At 34.2% G+C, this 21,430-nt stretch overlaps 1 protein-coding gene across 1 annotated transcript in view; it reads right to left on the bottom strand.

Moving 5' to 3' along the window:
* Positions 1-21,430, bottom strand: part of STXBP5 (syntaxin binding protein 5) — a 105,231-nt gene that overhangs the window by 13,153 nt on the left and 70,648 nt on the right. The window contains exons 18-24 of the mRNA XM_018078057.2: positions 21,233-21,358; positions 20,597-20,748; positions 19,089-19,172; positions 13,126-13,188; positions 9,711-9,770; positions 9,568-9,615; positions 2,682-2,732 (exon numbers count right to left, since the gene is read on the bottom strand). Coding sequence (XP_017933546.2) covers positions 2,682-2,732; positions 9,568-9,615; positions 9,711-9,770; positions 13,126-13,188; positions 19,089-19,172; positions 20,597-20,748; positions 21,233-21,358 — 584 coding nt within the window. The remainder of the gene's footprint in view (positions 1-2,681; positions 2,733-9,567; positions 9,616-9,710; positions 9,771-13,125; positions 13,189-19,088; positions 19,173-20,596; positions 20,749-21,232; positions 21,359-21,430) is intronic.

The following is a 21,430-nucleotide window of genomic DNA, read 5'->3' as shown; positions in this document are numbered from 1 at the left end:
ATAATACAGTAACTGCAATAGGCATAACATTAAATGTGCATTCCTGAGTTCTAGCTGGTTGAATATTTGAAGAACGTGTGTACAAATTCCAAAAGCATTGGAATGGACAGGAAAAAAACCCAATAAAAATTAACTTGCCAGATAATATGGGCATTTTTGAGAGTGGTCAATTCATTCTGAAGAGAGAACTAAGGGTAAACAGTTTAACTGTTTTAGTGCATCTTATTTATCCTGAACTCAAGAAAGAAGTCAATGATTTGTTAATGGATTAGGTTCAGGTGAAGAGGAAGGTGCAACAGTGTGATGAATCATTACACACCACTTCATCAGAAAGATGGAAAGATGAGGCTCTTTTGAGCAACTAAACCAAAGAATAGTGGCAATAGTATCTTTATCACTGGATTAGAACATTGAAAAGCAATGGTATAATGCTGACAAGGGTATGTTCAAGAAACTTCTGTTTTAGAAAGTGGAGAATAAATACAGAAACACACTTTAGACTTTCTTTAATGTATTCAGAAAGGAAAAGGGGTAGGTTAAAGATCTAAAGACAGAAAAGTAATCTGAAAGAACAACATCATGGAAGAGTAGATTTCAAGAAGCCATGGAAAGAAATGAGAGAAAATGATAGGAAAATGAATTTGGGAGAAAGGCATTTCAGCTGTCTCCTACAGACAGTAGATGGAGCCACATAAGCAACAAAAAAACCCAAACAAGCAAGGCAACAGTCTTTCAAGAATATTATGCAAAAGCTATCCCACTAGGAGAAAAGACAGAAATAATAAAAAAAAAGATTATGATTGCTTAAGGAAGTTATTTACAGACCTGAAAACCTTGAAGAATTTTATGCAGAACAAAATGAGGCACCTAAGTGCAGATATTTACACACACGAAAAAATAAAAACAGTCAAAGGCTATTACAATTCAGAAGGTACACACTATTTTATGAGTATATCAGAAGTGATGTGACAAAAACCCCCTTCCATTATTTCAGTAGAAAGAACGGCAAATACTAAGTGATGTAGAAAATGCTTCAACTCTTTCAGGATTGGAAAATGCTGAAAAAACTTCAACATTCACTTTTCTCCAGTCTTCATTAGAAAAAATAACACTTCAGAGTACTTATTGCCACCAAAGAATTGGGAGTAAAACAGCAGAATTACAGTTGGATAATATTTAAGTACAAATGTGTTCCAGCTTGCAAAGTATGACAAAATTCACTTTGTGCCAAAATTACCCCTAAACCATGAGTAAACACAGTAAGGAAGAATATAAACATATCAAAAAGAGAAGTCAAATTCTTCTGCTCTTTAGTGCAAAAAAGGCCACAGTTAAATCCCTCTAGTTCTGGGCACTGAGTTTAGAAAGAGAAGAAAAAATTCCAGTTACAGAGAAGATTAAAAGAAGCCATCCTAGGTTCAGACAACATAAACTAAAGAAGAAGGAGCTGAATTCTGCAAAAAAAAAAAAAATCTGCAAAAATGAAATTAGAGATATGACGACAGATTTCAACAGCATAAAATGGCTAACAAAGATAGGGAGTACTTGTTACCCCTGTTCATTGTAGAAAGGACAAGAAAAAGTTCATATGAAAGCAAGGAAGTTTGATTAAATAACAGAAAATTTGTCTAATTACTATAAAGCATTGAAACTGTCTTGTATTTTCTGGAGGCCCATGAATAGATCAGAGGTTTAACTGTCAAACATCTGTATCCTTGCCATAGCAATGGATTAAAGGATCTCTGAGGGTTGCTTCCAACTTCACATTTCTCTGAGTGGGGCAAGCTGTAATTGTAAATCAGGGTGGTCCAGCTCAGTTTCAGAATATCCCAGTGTCATGGACTTTTTCCTTGTCAATAGCAGCAGCAGCTGTCACACACACAGTGCTGCAGCTGCCAGTCTGATCCTGGTCTGTCTTCTGCTGGGCTTGTGGTAGCAGTTCTGCTGCAAAAAGGGGAGTGAGCTGTGGCAGGCAGAAAGCAGCTGCATCTACTGCTGTAGGTCTACAGCTGTTCCCCATCACTTCTTTAGAGAACAAGGCAAGGGGAGCTGGATGTAACCTACAAGCTGGCTGTCAAAGTATTTTAAAAAATAATCTACTCATTTGTATGCTGTTTTACTTATGCAACACAATGACCTTTAGTATTACAGACTTCAAAACTGAACTGCTTCCTATATAAAAAGTTACTGTGCTTTTTCAAGAAAAATTAAATTCTCAGACTGGTCATCCATCCAAACAGCTGTATGTTCCTTTAATTCAGAGAGAGTGGTCACAAGACAATTAAAATTTATAAAACTACGGCCAACTATTTGTTTAGAGGACCTCAACATACCCTGTTAAAATATTTCATTTTTCAGTTTAAAATGTATCAGATGGCAGCAGTTTTCCTTATGTTGTCTGCTTGTCATGCTTTTGCTATTACAGCACTACTGATAAAGTGAGTGACAGATGCCTAAAAATTGACCCAAGTGTGATAAGCCATATACAGGAATTATAGGCTTACCTTAAGATGACGGCAAAGACATTTTGTGCCTGAGAGTCCCCAAAAAGAGTGGAATTAAAATTTTAGTTCTATACTTCAGATAAATGCAACATAAAGTCATGATAGCTTACATAATTTAGGACTCTAACGTACTTGCATTGAGTTTTAGTAAAAATAAAATTAACTCTGTAAACTTACCTAAATCAGGCTTTAACTCAGTTGGCAAACTTAGCTTCCTGGACATCTTTGCTGAAAAGTGAAGTATATCTTTTTTTTAAAAAAGAATAAACATAATTCTGCTGGCCTTTATTTGCTTCTTTCCCAATATTTAATATATAATTGTTTATTACATTAATCGCAGTACTTTACAGGATTTCCACTAAAGCAAAGCCTCACTTCCACAAGTGAGGGGTGCAAAGTAAAACATGGAAGACAGCTAAATCCCTAAATACATCATTTTATGACTTTTGCTAAGCTTGATTTCTCCTCAGGCTTCAGGCAGAACTTGATAGATTGGATGACTTTGGTTCAACCCCAAGCTTTATCTCAGGTGAGAGAACAGAATACAGACTCTTGGCCACTGCAAAGATGCGCACTTAAGTTTACATAAAATTAAGACACAATCCCCCTTTCTTATGCACTACTTTCTGATCAAACCGGAGACATTTAAAACAGAAAAACATGAACTCGGAGGCGCTAAAACAGTAATGCAAATACTTAAAAAGCTAATAATTTGAGATGCAACCCACAACCTTAGAAGAATGATCACAAAACCAGCAGCATACAAACACTTGCAACATCACCATTAAAAAAAAAGATAGATAATTTTGATAATACTTTTCAAATGATAAACAGCACTTGAACTTATTCCTAACTTAAAAATTCCTTTTATAGGAAGGGAATTCTTGCAGTGCATTTAAACTGCAGTAAAATACTTAAAAATGCTGCTATAATAAACATACCAACTCAACTAGTAGCATATACATCCCTCTTCCATCTTTCTTTCAACAATTACTGGAGAAGGAATTATTTTGATGTAGCTTACTAGACTAGGACTACACTCTGAATTTATTTCCCACACACGTGTTTGAATTTTGCTATAGCAATTAATTATTCACCATCTTGCAAGGATAATACTTCTTTTGCTAAAGCAGATGTTGAGAATAGCCTCATAATTCTAGAAGTACCCTGCAATGGATACCACTCATAAAGCACCCTGAATCTTGCTGCTTTTCTCTGTTAAAAATGGAGTTAACTCATTCTAATTATCACTTTAATAGAAGTCATTTCATTTTCTGCATACCCTGAAGAAAAGCATGTGATTTAAAGTTACTTCTACTCCTTCAAAAAGTGTAATTCTTCACTGTATCACCAATTATGCTCATCAATATTGCAAATGCTAGTTATCTGAATAGTTGAACAGTTTTATTCCTGTCATACATTATAAAAATTTGAAAATAGGACTCCAGAAATAATCTTCTAATTTCCTGCATGTGTCAATGTTAAAAGTATGTTCAAATTAAATTGAAATTACTTACTCTCAGATGGAAATGCTAGTCACTTATTTTAGTGCAGGTTGAAATTGAAAAGGGCAGTCTGACTGCACGTTTTCTACCCTCCTTGCATTAGCACTAGCACATACCTAGCTCAATGCTGAGGCCAAAACTCATTTGGAGTTTCTGCCAAGGGTTGTGTCCGAGCAAGATTATCTCATGTTTCAGATCAGAATTCAGACATGCAAACAGAAAACCATGGTACAAAACAGCACTAGTGACCAGGAGCCCATCTTTTTGCTGTCAGCTTGGACTTAAATCAGCTTGCAAAGAGATCATTCTCATCTGGAATAGTGAATTACAAGATGGGCATTCCTTATAAGACTTGTTTTCTGTGTTAGACATTTAAATCATAAGAGTTGAGATACTGAACAAACCCTAGAGTTTGTACATGGAAAATAATTGGAGTTATTTTTGGATTTTAACAGCTTTTACCATGTGTGAATACCAGCAATGATTAATCAACTTAGTCATTGAAGACCAGAGTAGTCACTTTTGGCTTTTCAAACAGAAACATTTGGCACAATTTTAATAATTTGGAGAAAACTGACAAAAATAAGAAGATACTAGGTAATAGATAATGTAGCAGGTAATAAAAGTACAGGCAAGTGTGTTGGATTCTGAGTACTGATCCACAGTTTTAGCTTTTTGTTTCTTAGTGAAAGGCCAGCTGTGTGAATTAGGTTGACAAGATAAATTTGTCAGACAATTTTCAGCATACGCTGAACTATGCCTCATAAATAGGATGAGAGGATACGTGAACTGTGAAAAAGGATATCATTGCTGGAAATTGTGAATTACTGTGCTATGCAAAAAATACCCCAAAACATTCCAAACCATATATTAATGTGCCAAACCTCCCAATAATTCAAATGTAAATAAGAAATAAGAACCTATTTCAGTAGCAATGGTGCCATCTTGTGTTTAAAGAAAAAAACTGCCTAAATGTGCAGTAAGAAAATAGGACTATTTTGCCAGATAAGCCACTTTTAACTATCATTACTCAGTATAAAAAATCTGCTTGTATTCATACCTGGCTTACGGTTTACAATACTTTTGGTAGATTTAGTTTTGCTACACCTCAGATGAAAACTAGCAATATGCTAGACACCTTCTACAAAGCAAAATATAAAAATGAGAAAAATGGAATATATAGGATGGAGATCTACAGAGAGAGCATTCATTGCCAGGCTTTTCACTCCAGCTGTACAACAGGACAAAGGTGATGTCGACTGCTCCTGCTGCACCTGGCTGACCTCAAGTAGTAGCTGTCATATCAGAGTTCCACACCTCTCTTGTGGGTGGTGGTTCCTGCAGCATTTACAGCCAAGACTACCCTTCTGCTGGTGGCGTGAGACAAAGATCAGGGAGCTGTTTTGCTCCTCCTGGCATACTACTGCTCAGGGCATCAGTGACTATTTTGCCTGAGTTTAGACCCACATTTAATATTCCTCTAAATTAGAAAACCTTGAGTAATACACAGGCCCACCCATATTCTTTCTGTTATTATATATGATTAGGCATCATATTAGAGAACTGTCCAAAACCAAGGGTTTTTGACATTTCTCAAACATCAGGTTTGGGAGGGCAGGTGTTAAAATATGAAAGGTTGCCTTAGCATAGCATGTTACATGTCAGTATGGCAGGTGCAACCTTCAATTCAACGAAGAAAACCTGAAGGCTGAGACATGACTGAACTATCAATAGGAAGCTATGGCTTAAAAGTAACATACATTTTATTTGCAGTGCATTATCCTGAGCTTATACTTTACAATGTATAGCAGTTTGAAAGCTACAGCAATTTCTCCTCGGTTTCTTTAAGAAAATAGTCTAAATCTTTTAAAATAAAATTCTAAAGATTATAAAGGAGACAAGTGTCTTGGAGTTTTGACAACCAAGAGAACAATTTATGAAGTCTATTTCATATAACATTACATGAGAAATAACTAAGCAGCTTAGAATTTGTTACACGTACCCAAGTTCCCAAGTTATTCTATATTTGACAACTACACAGAAGTGAAATACTTATATTACCAATTACCAAATGTTGAAATCTCTAAATTTCCTATAAGAATAATAAAACCATTTTATAAGAGAGTGAAAGAAAACATGTACTTGGGTACATCCAAAATTAGATCAAAGTATTAAAAACACATTGGAAGAAACAGACATAGTCTGACAACAGGGCAAATGAGAACTTATTATGAGCATCTTAAAATTTGATTAATGAAAATTATTTTGGTAAAGTTTGAAAAACTTAGGTGTACACTTAGAATGTAACAAATGTGAAAAACTTCATGTCAGTAGTAGCAGCAGGGATTACAGAAGTCTGGAATTAAATCTACCCGGCTCAGCTCTGTCTACTAATAACGTTTGCAGTTGTTTTTAAATTTACTAACTGCAGAAAATAAACAAGACCAATTTTCCTGAGAAGCATTTGACTTGTAGGCTACTAGAGCAGTTATAGATCTTAAAATCTACCACATTTTGCAATAACCTTTATGAAAGCTTTTCCCAGAAATGGCCACTACAATACATCTTAACTTTCAACATGATTTTTAGCTATAATGTTTAATCACCTGTATCTCTTCATGCCAATAATTAACTAACCAAAGTATGAGTAAAACAGCTTAAGATTTTGCTTCCACTGAATTTGGAGTTCAATATCCTTCTATAAAATGACACAGCCTTAGAAATTAGGTACTTCCTACCATTCTTCTTTCTGTAACTTCATCTACAATTAGTACGCCTCTACAAACACTGTAGAGTATACTATTTATACTTTCAAATATTTGACATTCCTAAAAGAATGGGTTGCTTTCAATAATGGCCACAGTACTTTCTAGAATTTCTAGAAATAGTTATATCAACTATCTCAGTATTTCCAAGATAACTATAACTTATTCAAAGTTCATCTCTGCAAATAAAAGGCAAACACAAGACAGAAGCAACATATTCACAATAGGTCTTAACTTGAATTGCTATCCATTCCTTAGCACAGAGCATTCACAATTGAGTTTAAAAAAACTCAACAAATAAAACAGACCAACTGATCAGAATGTTGGTACAGGAAGCATTTGCATATTGTTTTACTTAGCTTATTGTTTCATTTTATGTGGGTGCTGATCCTCTAACAAATCGGAGACTCCTTGTTTCGTACTAACACTAATTATAGAAATCTGTAGAAATTACGATGTCTCATATTTCTAACTGTGTTACGTTACCACTTTACAGCCCTATCACTGAAATGAATTTACTTCACACTTTGCTAGCAGCATTCCCTCGCTCCCTGTTCCCATGTGACAAACACAGGAGTGATATTAACAGCAACTGAAGTTATCAATGTAAACGATTCTTATTCTATTTTGCAACACATTTATCAGGTTGTATTTCACATATTGACAAAGAACAGAAGGAACTTGAACTGATTGCACTAATTGCCAGAGCAGAGAGCTATGACCATGCTATATACATCAAATTCTTCCGTGAGAACACAGTTGATGGTAAGCAATTCGTTTCATACAACACGGTAATGTTAATGACAGTGACACATTTTACAAAACTCATTGTCCATTCACATTTGGTTGGCAATTCAGTTTAAAACAATGAAATGCAAAACCATGCAACTATTAACACAGAAGAGGTGTTTTATTTGTGTGAAAGAGCCTAGAATGTAAGTTCAGAAAGAACTAGAGTAAACATGCCAGATAAGCTATAGTAAACATGGCAGTGAAACATCCACATTCAGTACACAGTACCAAACCACTCAAAACGAAGAGAATGTAAAAGAAATAATTATCTTTAAAGTTCAAATAAACTCTGCAAGTTACAGAAATCATACTATAACTTAGAGCATGAAGAATGCATTACTTGTAAATAAATGCTTTTCTTTCTTTAGCTGAGAAAAACATTCACAATGTTTTCAGTTGAAAGGCTTCAAGCTGAAACAGATGTAAATAGCTCCATAGAATTGTCATTAGCATATTTTATTAATGCTCTAACATAACTCTTTGAAAAGAAGTGAAAAAAGAGGTCACAGACAAACTTTCCATGTGTTTTGCATGAGACGGTGTCTTACGTTCAGAAGAGACAAAAGGGAAACATTACGTCAACAGACATTGATATAACATGCACAAGTATTGTTTTTCTCATTAGAAGACTTGAACATTAGGTTCTAGTTACCCTAAATTTCCTCTAGAGAAGCATATTAAGGGTCATGTAAAAGATAATAATTTTTTTTTAATTACAAAGTCACATAATATATTATTGACAGCCATTTGCTTTCTGAAATTATATTCAGGCTTCTGCTGCCTCAGAACTCATCTTTCCTACCATTTCTGGTATCGCTCCAAGAAGGGCTCAATATGGTACTGTACAAAGGGCATATTCCTGCTCTTCCTCATTCTGTACCTCGGATTCCAAGGACCACTTCATCATACTCATATTTGTCTCACTGAATTTTGAATGATTCTTTGTCTTAATTACTGAATTGCAATGAAGGGGGTTAATGATTTAGGACAGAAGTTAAATTGCCAAACAGAATAATCCAAAGGAGACTGTAGGAAAATAAATCTCTTCCTTCCTAGTCTTACTCTATGCTTCTACCCAACCTATGAAATAGCAGTTTAGCAAACAGTTTTACTATCTAAAGTCATTTCAACCTAAACTGACTGAAGAGATAAAATGAAATTATCCTACAATGATATACTAATTTGCTAAATGAAAACAAAATGAACCATTAACAAAGTGATTTTGCAATGAAAGTAACCATATCCCAGTTAAGGCAGAAGAGTCCCTTTCCCAAAATTAAATCATACAGCTCTCACCTTCATTTATTTAATGACCCAGCTGTCAGAAGCAGAGTTATTTCCATGCCAATCATAAAAGCGTTCAATCTACCTGCAAACAACATATCCCAAGGCAATTTTGTTGCCAAATTGTTAAGACACAAGTCTAGAGCTGGTAGGGAGGGTATTGTGTCGCTTTTGGATGCAGAAAAGTAAATGGAGGTCTGGAACAGTTATGGGGTATACTTATATATATGAACAAGTCCTCTTCCAGATGAATAACTGAAACCACAGAACTACATCTTTCTTGACCATAGCCATATAGAAATCTGACCATATGGCTATGAATACAACATATAAAAAAGAAATTATATCAGCCACATGTTCTCAAAGATTCTCGCAAAAGCAGTGGAATAATGTTGTGACTTGCATAGACTGAACTCTTACTATGTATTAGAATTTCACCCATCCGGAAAAATAGAGAAGTGCAACTGTAAAATCAGAGAATTTCAACCACCAATACCATTGATTCTTTTAAAAATTATTGTGCCCAGTGTATTTAGTACAGAAGCAGCCCATAGAAATTACCACTTAGCATAAAGAATGAAAAATAAAAAAATAAATAACTTAATGCACTGAAATTTGACTGTTATTTTGCCTTTTTTTTTTTTTTTTTGCTGCTGGGTTAGTTTTGCATAGAGTAAGGCGCTAGATTAGAAAGAGCAGAATTTTTCTAGTTCCTACCTATGTCATTGGTTACCATCTTGGAAAACTTTCTGCTTTTGGTCTTCACTGTAAATAATATTTTAATAAAAAAAAATCAATCTAAGTATATCAAAAGGTGAACTGAAGAAAAAACAAGACTAGAGAAAAGAAAAATACTGTACCCTTTTCTATAAAATTATTCATTTTTTGTTCATCATCAGAATTGTTTGGTGAACCAGAACCTACAAGTGGAGACAGAATGAAATGGATATACATTTGTCATGATTGAAGTGGATATACGACACAAAATCAATGTATGAATACAAGCTTTGAGTTTAATGAAGATAAAAAGAGTTACTAAAATATCAAATACTGATACTGGTCTTCTCTGTAGCTGTACTAGATATAATAAAGTACAAATTAATTTGGTATGACAAGAATTCTGCCATATCAGGATTAATCACAGAAATTATAATGCAAGGTACAATGCTGCACATTGCAGCAAGTTTATTGATAGAAGTATTTCCCTCATTGATTAAATGTTTATATTGAATAACTAAATAGATGTACTAATCATTCCTCCAGACACAATGATTAACCTAAATTATGATTCACAAAACACTGATGTAACAATAAACTCAAGTTCTATACAGCTGTTTCTTTGTCTTTTTTCAATGCAGTAAAGTCACTGTTGGACCACAGTTCTTCAACTATTCTGCAGACAACTCTGAGCCAATGCTACCACCTGGGATTTTTCTGTATCCCTAACCCTGAAATACTGGTGGTGGCTACAGATCACAGCTTCAGGTTTACTGCTGTCATGAAATTAAAATATTGTCAGGAAAGTAAAACATTGTTTAACTAAAACCATTCAAATTTCATTGGATTTTATGCTGCTGAAGTGTAAAAGAAGAACAAAACACAAGCATTTTGGCACTCCTGAAGACAAAATCTTGTCAGATTACAACGCTATATAATGTTTTACAGGTCAGATAAACACCCCCAGAGTCTCGGCCTATTACTGCTTGACATTTATAGAAAAAGTGGGAGACGTTTTCACAGTATTTCTACAATTCTGTGTTACTGAAACTGTAGGATATTGTCCTAAGTTGCATAGGCAGGTAGTCCCTTTCACAGTCCTCTCAACTATATAGCTACCCACTGGAGGAAGTCTAATGGAAGTTAGCTTCCACTTCTCTTTACCTGGACATTGAAAGGTGGAAGATTTAGATCATTTGAGCAAATTTAGACCTCGGTCCAAACAGAGACTAGTCTCTTTCATAGATCCCATTGTAACAATCAAAGCCAATAAGGGACTCAATTGCCAACCCCATCCTCCAGTCTTAAAGCTAGGAACATGCAAACATTTTGTGCTTCTGTATTTTCCTCTTAACTAGAGAGCCTCTAGATTGGAAAAAATTTACTTAAATCTTGCCTCCATCCTCCTTCACAAGCTCACCAACCCTTTGCAGCAAATATCTCAAAAATGTCCTCTCTTACCTCTGAAAATTAGATGGAATTTTAAAGTTTGTCTTGTGCTCTTGTCCAGAAAAGATATAAAACTTAAACCAAACCTAAGGAATTGCAGTTCTTCTCCCTTCACAAACTTCAAATTATTTCCCTGTTAAGAGGCGCCTCCAAGTTTTTTTCAAAGGAAAAATTGAGAAGCCTACCATGACCTTAATCTCATTCACTGAGAGCTGGGAGTAGAGGACAGAATCAAGGGAAGCAAGGCACAGTCCAGCCTCACTACTTCAAGATTATATTTTGCATGAGAATGCAACAGTTCCATTTGTCCTCCATCATTTGCTGGTTTTGGTACTTTAGACTTATCCACAGTATTGTGCATGTACACATCATAAATTACATATCTTTTCACAGAATACTCAGCTCTCCAAACTTCCAGGTTTTATTCTAAAATGAACTAAGTTCAAAACAGTGTTCTCAGAAAGTCAACCCAAACTGGAGACTCATTTTTACTTCTAGAGGATTGGAAATTTCCCTCTGATTCTGTGTCCTTTCAGGACATTTGAATTCACCTATTCTAAGCTGTCTCCTTATTTGATCCTCTTAAAGAAACATTCAAATTTAATTAATTTTTAACCTACTACAGCTCACAGAACTCAGACAGGAGGGAGGGGGTAAACAGAGGAAGGGAAGCAAATTGTTAAATTTAGGGGTTTCCTTGATTTTCATCTTTGGACTTGCCTTCATTGTTAGTGGAAATGGTGAATCAAGGTTTACTCTACTTGAATTCCAACTTATGAAAGAAACTCTCTAATTCATACTACACAGGGTGTTACATTTAAGCAGTATGAGTTGGGAGTAGTTGGGGCTGATATTTGGGTGATGCTGGAGCAAGGGGAAAAGAGGATACACATTAGGGTTTACAACTCATTAGTTGTTCATTGCACACATTTTATAGTAGTCTACCAGAAACCACACTTAGCCTGGACTTTTTAAATTGGTCAAATTCAAACACCTTAGTGAGATTGATAACTATCCTCAACCTTGACAGACAAAGGGATTTATTGCAACTGCAGCACTGCACAGCAAACTGTTCACAGACATCAGTCTTCATATTCAAACACTAAATAGGAAAGATGCACTTTATTCTAAACACCACAAAAGAATGTTTTCACTATAAATGATGCTGAAATTAACAACTTCAGCATGCCAGTACTCAGCATTACAGATGTTTGTCATGAAATCACATCTTCAGTTAAGATTTTTAATTAAAGTTCCCATCCAGTTTTTGCTTTAATTATAAATAAATTCAATTTACTTTTAGAAAGAGCTAGCAAAAATGACATTGATTGATCTAGAGGTGAGTTTTGCACAATTTAAAATTAACATCAAAACACAGCAGTTGTCAAATCAGAAATTAAAATTTGTTAAACTTTCTTCTAGAGCTACAAACATAATATTTTGTTTTATAATGCTTTCAACTTGGCTTTGAAAGATACAGGCTACAATAGAAAAGGAATCTATCTTTAGATTCCTATCTTGATTAGCATTTTGCACTACATTGCACATACTACTTTACATACTTGATTTAAACCTGAAGTTTAGTCCTTTACTCTAACTTTGAGTAGTTTTGAATGAAACAAAATGACATCTTTAAAAGTTCTCAGAGTAAGAAGTGAAGATAAGTGACAATTTTTGGCTACTACAAAAAATATACACCTCTAATACTACATACACTATTAAGAATTAACATGGCTATAGCCTCAACTAGCCAATATGAAATAAGATGTTAAATCTTTAAAATATAATTTTAAATGTTCACATACAGCAGTTGCAATTGAAAAAAATCAAACAACTCCTTGTTTAGGATGCTGGTTTTTGAAGACCTCTGATTCCAAAGAAAAATAGTAATTTGCCACTTAAAGATGCCACTCATCTTTATGACATATTCCTACTGCATCTCTTATATCAGCCTTGTTTTAAAAACGCAGTTGTGCAACACAGCAAAATTTATGACAGCTCAAAGAGTTTGTGGGAGGACAACAGGTTTTATATAATTACTTAACTAGTAAATGTTGACTTAATGCATAGGAAAATAAGAAGCTGAAGATCAGAGAAAGTTATGATTACCTGATGTCGGCGACTTGCACCGGTCTTCTGGCACCACTGTACCTTCATTAATATCACAAAGACCTGCTGAAACACAAAGCCAGAGTATTATAAACACAGTTGCTATTTTATTCTTACTTCCACTGCAGTTAGGAACTTCAATTTTTATTAGATACAAACAAGCCAGTTGTGACAGAATTTCTGTTACATATTATTTTTGACACTACCCAGAGTGACTGTAGAGTCACTAACAAAATACACTCTCACTAAATTTCACTGAAAACCACCATATATTCAGCAAGACAGACTTATCAGAATAGTTAATTATTTACACACTATAGATATATATTGAGTACAAGCAAAATTTGTTTTGAAAAAATCAGTTATATTAAAAATTTAAATGCAAAAGAAAAATCAGATTAAAGAGGATCTTGAAGATTACAAACACATATGTGAAACTACAGTGCCTTTTTTCAAACTACTTTCCCGCTGATACTGTGATATGCTTTATATTTGTCAATTTGCATTGCCAAGTTCATTTTCCAGAAAAACTCCTTATTGATGTCATTACAGAATTCAGATCTTAGGGTGTTTACAAAGGCATTCTTCCTAGAATGGAGGAATTTCAACAGAATTTTTACATCATCAAATTTGATCAATTGGAATAATTGCAGTATGTTAACATGTTAACTAATTCCTTTCATTCCAGTGAAGGAAATAAAGTCTAGTAGTCCACAATCAGATGCCAAAGATGTAAGTTGCCTCATAAGCCTCCAAGTATTATTCCATAGCACAAATTAGAAGTACACAAGGAATTTTTCTATTTTTCTTTTTGACATGAAATTGCTGTCCAGGTTGTCAACAATTAAGAAAAGTGAATTTTATCGATATTTTAAGGTTATTAATGCGTCTTCAGGTTTATATCATGAAGTTTTCCTACAGAAATTTCATGACATGATACTAAGGCAAGAAAGCATGGAATACTGAACAGTAATAGTTAAGAAATATTTGTTAAATTTAAAGGTTTTTGCATGCACACAAATGTTCCCAGTAGTCAAAAAGTTTGAGAAGTGTAATGGTAAGGGCTAAGACAACAAAGGCATCACATGGAAAGCCTGTCTATACAGCTGTACACTACACATTCACAAGTGCATCTGTGAAGAAATAGAAAACATAAGAACAGCTCTATTCTATCAAAGTTTTAAAATTTCCAAACACTAAACGAGAATTTAATAGTTTTAAGGGAAAAAGGTTCTCCTGAAATACCATATCAATCTGGAACACACTGAAAGTATGTTGCATTAACAGTTTCATTTATCCTAAATAGTCTTTTTTAATATTACTAAGAGCATGTACAGCTTAAACCTCAAAACTCAATCACTAGAATTGTTGTCAAATGACCTTAAGGCTTCATTAACCCTACACTTGAGAGTCCTGGAACCAATTTCAATTTTAAAAAGTCAAGCAAAATTCCAGGTGAAAGCTATGTCTTTCCACTACACAGGAGAAAGAAAAAAGCAATTTATTTTGTTATTTATCTGTCAGTAAATCAATGAATACTATGGGATATTATTGGTACATATTCTCTAAATATGATGTGACCTCTGAAAGCACCAAAGTTTTAAATAGGCATGGGAGTCTAAATGTCTTGAACTAGACAGGATTATATAAAAAGATTTTTCAAAAATCCTGATGTTGCTCTCACAACAAGCAATACAAGTTTTAGATAGTAACATTCCTAGGAGGATAAACCCGTACTGTGCTCTTAGAAGTAGTTGCTCCTTCAGAAGCCAAGCCAAACCAAACAAATCCAAACATACAGTTTAGGAACTCAATTTTCTCTTTTCTGTAAATATCAATTCTTTACCTTCAAAGGAAGAGTTTAACTACTTGCACTGTTTCTCTTATGAAAACTCATGAATTGACAGGAATAGTCTTTAGCCAAGAATGAAGTTATACATATGCATACTTGATTTCTTTGTAAGAAGTCTTGAGGCTATAATTTGATTAATATACATCTTAATGAACAGTAAGTGTAAGCGTGCATTATGGCAATCATTATGGCATGTAAACCTTGGAAATCTAATCATAACCATCTAGAAAAGGAACAGGAAGAGATGAAAAGTAATTTTACCTATGACTATATTAGTACTTAAACTAAACAGAGAGTAACAAGAATGATCTGAGTTAAGCTGTGAACTAGGAGGGTCTGTCTATGACCAACAAGAAGAAACTGGCATGACAGTCTCTATTGCTGTTCATCTTAAATCCCCAGGTACCCTGACAGAACCTCTGGCAGCAACGCAGCTCTTCTGGAAAAGTTCTCTGGTTTTGGGCTTACAGTACACATGCAAATTGCTATAAATTACCAAAGCAAATTGATCCAAGAGTTTCCATTTTAGAACTGCAAAGACTGTAACTTCCTATGACATTAAGGTATACACAAGTGACTTTCTAATAAGCTTTTAGTTTATTTTAATCTCTCTGAACTCCAGAAGCAAGAAATTTAAAAACCCTCCAAATTGGAAAAAAAAATAAAATCAAATGTCAAAGACATAAACATTACCATGCTGCATTAAAAACCTCCCTGTCAGTTTTTTGCATAAGCTTTAGACAGACGTACCTGAAGAACCTACAACTGGACTGGAAATAGGTCTAATTAAAAATTACAACTAAAACTAGATTGATATGAAGATGTAAAAGTTAGAACTAAAACCAATTAAGTTGAAAAACAGAGTCAAAAAGCTCCCCAAACCCAATAATCAAACTTTCTGATACAGTTCTTGCCTTGGCTGATGTCAGTTACAGCTGATGTTGGTCTTGTGACATTTAAGTTAAAATTCAAATAGGCCATGAAAGGGGATAGGGGAAACAGCATGACCGAGCAACCCCAGAAGAGTTCTAGGCATGTATTTTCTTCCAGTTTGCCTCAATTCCAGTTCTGAATATCTCGTAGCTCACATGCAAAAGAAGGCTTTTTGATGAATAATAAAAATTATGAAAAGTCACGTGCATGCAAGAACTGCTTCAATTTTGTTAGAAACCTAAAATGTCTCTGGTAGAACTAAGAAATGCTAACTTATAGAGTTGTTTTATACTGGACTAATCAAAAAGTCACATAAAATCTTGCAATCCTCTGCAACAGTTATTTGCAAAAGAGGTAAAATTGGTGTCCTATATGAACTTAAGTAACTAAGAAGGAAAAATAACAGCTGTCTAAGTTTTAGTGTTTCTTCATGAACTTATGACTTGTCTCATCGTTTGGTATCAGTATTGACTTGATGGCTCCTGTCATATTTAGCAAACAGTACAAGCAAAGGTCTTGGTGTAAGCCCCCACTGTGTATAGAATATACAGAATTTTCATCACACTGTAAAGCTTTTACTTACACATTTCATGTCTTTTGGCACGTGGCCAAAGCTGATTTCCACCCCTCCCTTACTATTACAGTCTGAAGGCAAAAGTTGATTTTGTTTTTAAGCTTGACAAGCACCTGATGACACTGTCTAGCAGGCCTTAACAAAACACATATACTGCATGCTTCACAAACTATAAATTTCCACCCAAAACATGTGAGTAGTATACCTGGTATGAATCACTGATAAATTCCAAAACACGATCCCAACTGGGAGCTTGTATCTGTAGAGCTAGCCTGAAATGACAGTTTACAGTCTAGCTAGTGTAGAGAGCCTTGTCTCTAATTAGATGCTGCTTTAAGACGGGAATCTGAATTTCTTTTCTGAGTAGAAAAAATAAGATGACAGAAACATACATCATATTCTTGCAACATAAGCGAAGGGAAAAATCTTGCATTTCCATTCATATTTTAGAAGATACGTAACTCTTACTGTATGAATTTCTTTAAAAAACACCTTTGTAAACTTTCAATTGGTTGATGAAGGACATGCCATTTACAAAATTGTAAATATGTTAGCAGATATTGATGATCTACTGAATTGACATTCTATGCTGAAACATACAGAATATTGGGGTTTTTAATGAGAAAGGACCAATCCTTCCTTCATTCTTTTGAAGTGGTTGAGTAATAGAGAATAATGTTTTCCTACTCCCCTCCCTGCCCTCATATGGAAACAATTTTTCAGTTCAGCCAATTTTGTGATACTATGTACAATATATTCTGCTCTGTTGCATGCTGTCTGAATGTGAATTTAATATAACTAATTAAGAACTTGTCTGAATGCATATATATAGGCTAGTATGATTTTTTTTTCTTAAATACAGTTAAATACAGGAATTTTCTAAAACTACTACATGACATTACTTACCTAAGCACTTTTTCTCAAAGAATTTAGATATTAAGTACTAATACTCCCTGAAGATTATTAGAGTTGCAAAAGTGTGAAAATGTCTTATTCACAGAAAAATTAATTTTGAAATATTAAAATATAAATGTTTTCAAGATAAAAAATACAATGAAGGCATATCTTTCAAAATAAAACCGAGGAAGCATAAGTTCCTTGCATTTTTGAAAATGCAGATACTAATGTCCAAGAAAGGGAGAATGCAAAATCCAAAAGTGTTCTGACTATCTCATACAGTTCCAATCCCATAAATATATCAAAGGGTAGTGCTTAAATATTAAGACTTATTATTTGTGGAAAATTACACAGTAATAATACTTTATTATTTAAATTATTGAAGTCTGGGCAACACATATATTGAAAGAACTACAAATAATGAGAAATTTTAAATGAAGGAGAAATTATTTTCAGTTTTTAAAATGAATGTAGCTCCAGCTAACCAAGATACTGTCAGGATGGTAAACAGAAAGAGAACTACATGATTAAGAAATTAACTCTTTTGTACAAAACTTTTTTAACCTATTCCTAAATAAAATAGTCCAACAGAATTCAGTTTTACAATATTTGGTTTCAAAAACTAGTTTTGGGATTTCTAATCATCTTTTGCTCTTCTTCAAAACAATAATCAATCAGTGCCAGATTCTGTTTTTCAGTTCTGTATCATCTTAAGGTGAAGGCATTTCTTTTATGCCTAGTTCCCTTTCTGCCTTGGCAGCAGAGGATTGAAGACTATAGAGAAAGCAGGTTTTTGCTATTAAGACTACTCTCTGAGATGTATTTCTTTTTTCTTGTTCAGGGAAAAAATGGCAGAACTATGAATTGGATTACAGTATCAAGTGTTTTTTATTTGTTTTTCTTTTGGTTTTTTGTTTGTTTTTTAAACTCCAGTTCAGTCTTCCTGTAGCTTAGTTTTATTCTACTCCATTAAAAAATGGGGTGAGATTACCTACCTCTGCCAAGGGCTGGAAAAAACTGACATCCTATGGAAAGGAACAGTGTTATGCTTTAAAAAAATAAGCTTTACATTCTCCAATTTCTTAGATGTTGTAATTGATGTTGTAAGTCAGAGAATCTCTCAGGTAAATCATAGTTCTGATGGGCTACCTCCCTTACATAGACACCTGAACTTCAAAACTGCTTGGAAGGTTCTGTGCAGTATTGTGCAACACACAAACACCTCCACTCTTAATCCTTATAAAAAACATCTTTGTAGAAGTAAATTTTCTTTTTTAGTAGAAAAATCACTGTTTATCACAATGTTTATTATTATCACTACTACTAATAGTCTAACTAGAGTTATGAAACTTTTTCTGCCAGAAAGGGAACCAAGCAAGGGAAGCTTATAGTAAAAGAACACTAAATTCCTAAGATCTTAGGTCTGTAAACATCAGTAACTTTAAAGGTAGAATCTCCTTTTGATTTTGATATTTATTTCTTTAAAAATACAAAATACAGAGACTATTATGGTTGCCTTTTTCTTCAAGTTTCTTTTAAAGATATCATGAACAAGAAATACAATAGATGCGTGATGAATTAAAATCAGTTTCCAAAAGGAAAACAATTACTTTAAATGGACTAAGAAAAATACTTATGGTGAGTGAACAAATAAAAAAAATCAAATTCAGATGTTCAAAAATATTTGAATGCCATGAGATGACTTACTTATATAAGAGGTGCGAAGTTTTTTCACAGACTCTGAATATAAGTTAGAAAGGCCGCACATGCAAGAAGCCACAGTCAGCATACCTTTATGAAGCAATGAGAAAAGGAAAGACGGAGACACTAACAGTACATTTGAGACAGAAAAGCCAGCCAAATAACTTGTACAACCAGGTTTTTAAAATGCTTTTGCCATGCAGATTGTTAGTATTAAAAGTTAAGATGAAAAAAATACGACTTCATGTAACAGCTTCATGAACAAAAAGGACTTTAATCGTGAATATCTTAGAGACAGTTGAAACAGTTATGTGGATCCAATACATTAAAATAACGAATGCTAAGAAAACAAAGGCAAGTTATGTTTAGCACTCCAAAAGGCAGTTTATAATCTAAGTGCGTGAAGCAGAATTTAAGCCCTTTACTCCCAAGACAAGTTAACACAGTTAACTAGTAATTTCTTTTTCTCAAAATAACTTGTTTTTTCATTTCATAGAAGAAAATATTTTTTCTGACAGGATACAAACTGCATACATTCTGTTCTATATTAATGATTTTTAGATAAGTTTCCTGAGCTGAAATAAGCTGACTAGTGTTAACTGGATCTTTTTCAAACCGACATTTGCTGAAATACATCCTAGACATTTCCAGTTGAATATCATATAATCTGAAGAATTTAACAGGACTTTGTTCTGGATCTGTCAAAGAAATCAACACTAGTGCATGAAGAACAGTTGATTTCCCATCAAAAAAAGAATCATTTGGGGCAGCAATTACACTGTTTATCGTTCTGTCTTCAGTTGTTTTCCTAAAATAAATTAGGAGTATCCATGACATATCAGGGAGAAGAAAATTTAGGTTTCAAAAAACTTGGCATTTTGACTGAAAAACCACTTTCCTGCTCAGCTGAAAAAGAACACTCTTCAGCATATTTTTAATTCAAAGTACTTTTTTTTTTTCTCAAAGATTATTTTATGAGTTTATATGTGGAAGTTTATTTGGCTTCCTCTCAAGCATAACATAACAGCATAAACAACAAAACATGCTTTAGCTTATCAGGAACATTCCTATTCAAAGTTTAAAACAGGAAGTTAAAGCTCCCAGCAAACGCACTGGTTATTGGCAAACATTAATGGGTTTATACAAGCATATGAAACGGATACTAGCTTTATCAGAAATATCAGGTACTTCCTCATGCTGTGTTATTAAGTTAAATTCTTATAAACTGCATAAATCCACTGTACATACTTATATCTACTTACACATAGTATTTTCCAGTTTATGTTTTCTTAAAACAAACATTACATTGAAAAAAAAAGTAATGATATCAAGTATCACTAGATTCCACTCAGCAACAATTTTTAAGGAAACATGATTTAACAAACCTGAAATAGTGCTATTAGGAACAGATCAAGGAGAAAGAATGTAACTGCAGTATAAAAAAGTATATTTGTAAGACTAGATGACCAGCTGTACCTTTCTTCTGAGTTTAAAACATGTTTTGGGTTGCTCACCTCCAGACGGTTGCCGAGTTTTTCGGGGAGATCGTGGCTCCCTGCGATAAGGATCATTGGAGCCATACAGTTCAATAGTGCCTAGATTCAAGAGCACTGTCTTCTGGAGGTAATCAACCATGGCAATACCATTACAGTTTCCAAAAACTACTCTGGAAAAAGACAAGTGGAAGGAAAGACAGTGCTAATTAAATGTTGGTAAATTTTCACATAAAGATTTTTTACTGTTCAGCATTTGAAGACTTCCTACTTTTTAAGAATTATCCTAGATCGAATATATCTATAAATTACTATTTTAGAGTGCAGTATTACTTAAGTGTTCTCTTGTAAAAACATGGCACTGAGTAGAACAGATCATTGTCATTGTACTTGCCAACCTATCTGACAGAGCCTTAAATGACACTTATTCTCGGCTGTACACTGGCAGCTGAGAAAGAGTGATGATGATTTGTTTCTGCTGCTAGCATAATCAGGATCTGCCATGACCCAACAGGAATTATCTCCTAAGCACAAGAGGCTGATCACCTCTCTGTCTTGCCGTGTAGCTCATGTGAACACACATAGAGACTGAGTTTTAATGGATAATTTTAAACCCCTTTGACAGCATAATGAAAAAACTGCGTAGAATATACTTACAGGCCATATGCTGAGTTGACTGCTAAGCTGGTTATCTGTTGAGGAGGTTCTCCACTCACCCACACTAGCTGGATAACTAGCTCAGTTTGGTAGCCTGGAGACTGCTTGAGAGGAGAATTTTTAACTCTGCAAAATAAACAAAACATGGTGTCTTTTTATTCCCCTCCATAGTCTCCATTTTTAACTTAGGGGCTCAGA

Source organism: Manacus vitellinus, unplaced genomic scaffold, assembly GCF_001715985.3.
Source record: "Manacus vitellinus isolate BGI_N305 unplaced genomic scaffold, ASM171598v3 scaffold_4_pilon, whole genome shotgun sequence".
In the NCBI taxonomy this organism is placed as follows: domain Eukaryota; kingdom Metazoa; phylum Chordata; class Aves; order Passeriformes; family Pipridae; genus Manacus; species Manacus vitellinus.
The sequence above is the reverse complement of the archived record's forward strand: the minus strand, read 5'-3'. Positions and strand labels throughout refer to the sequence as shown.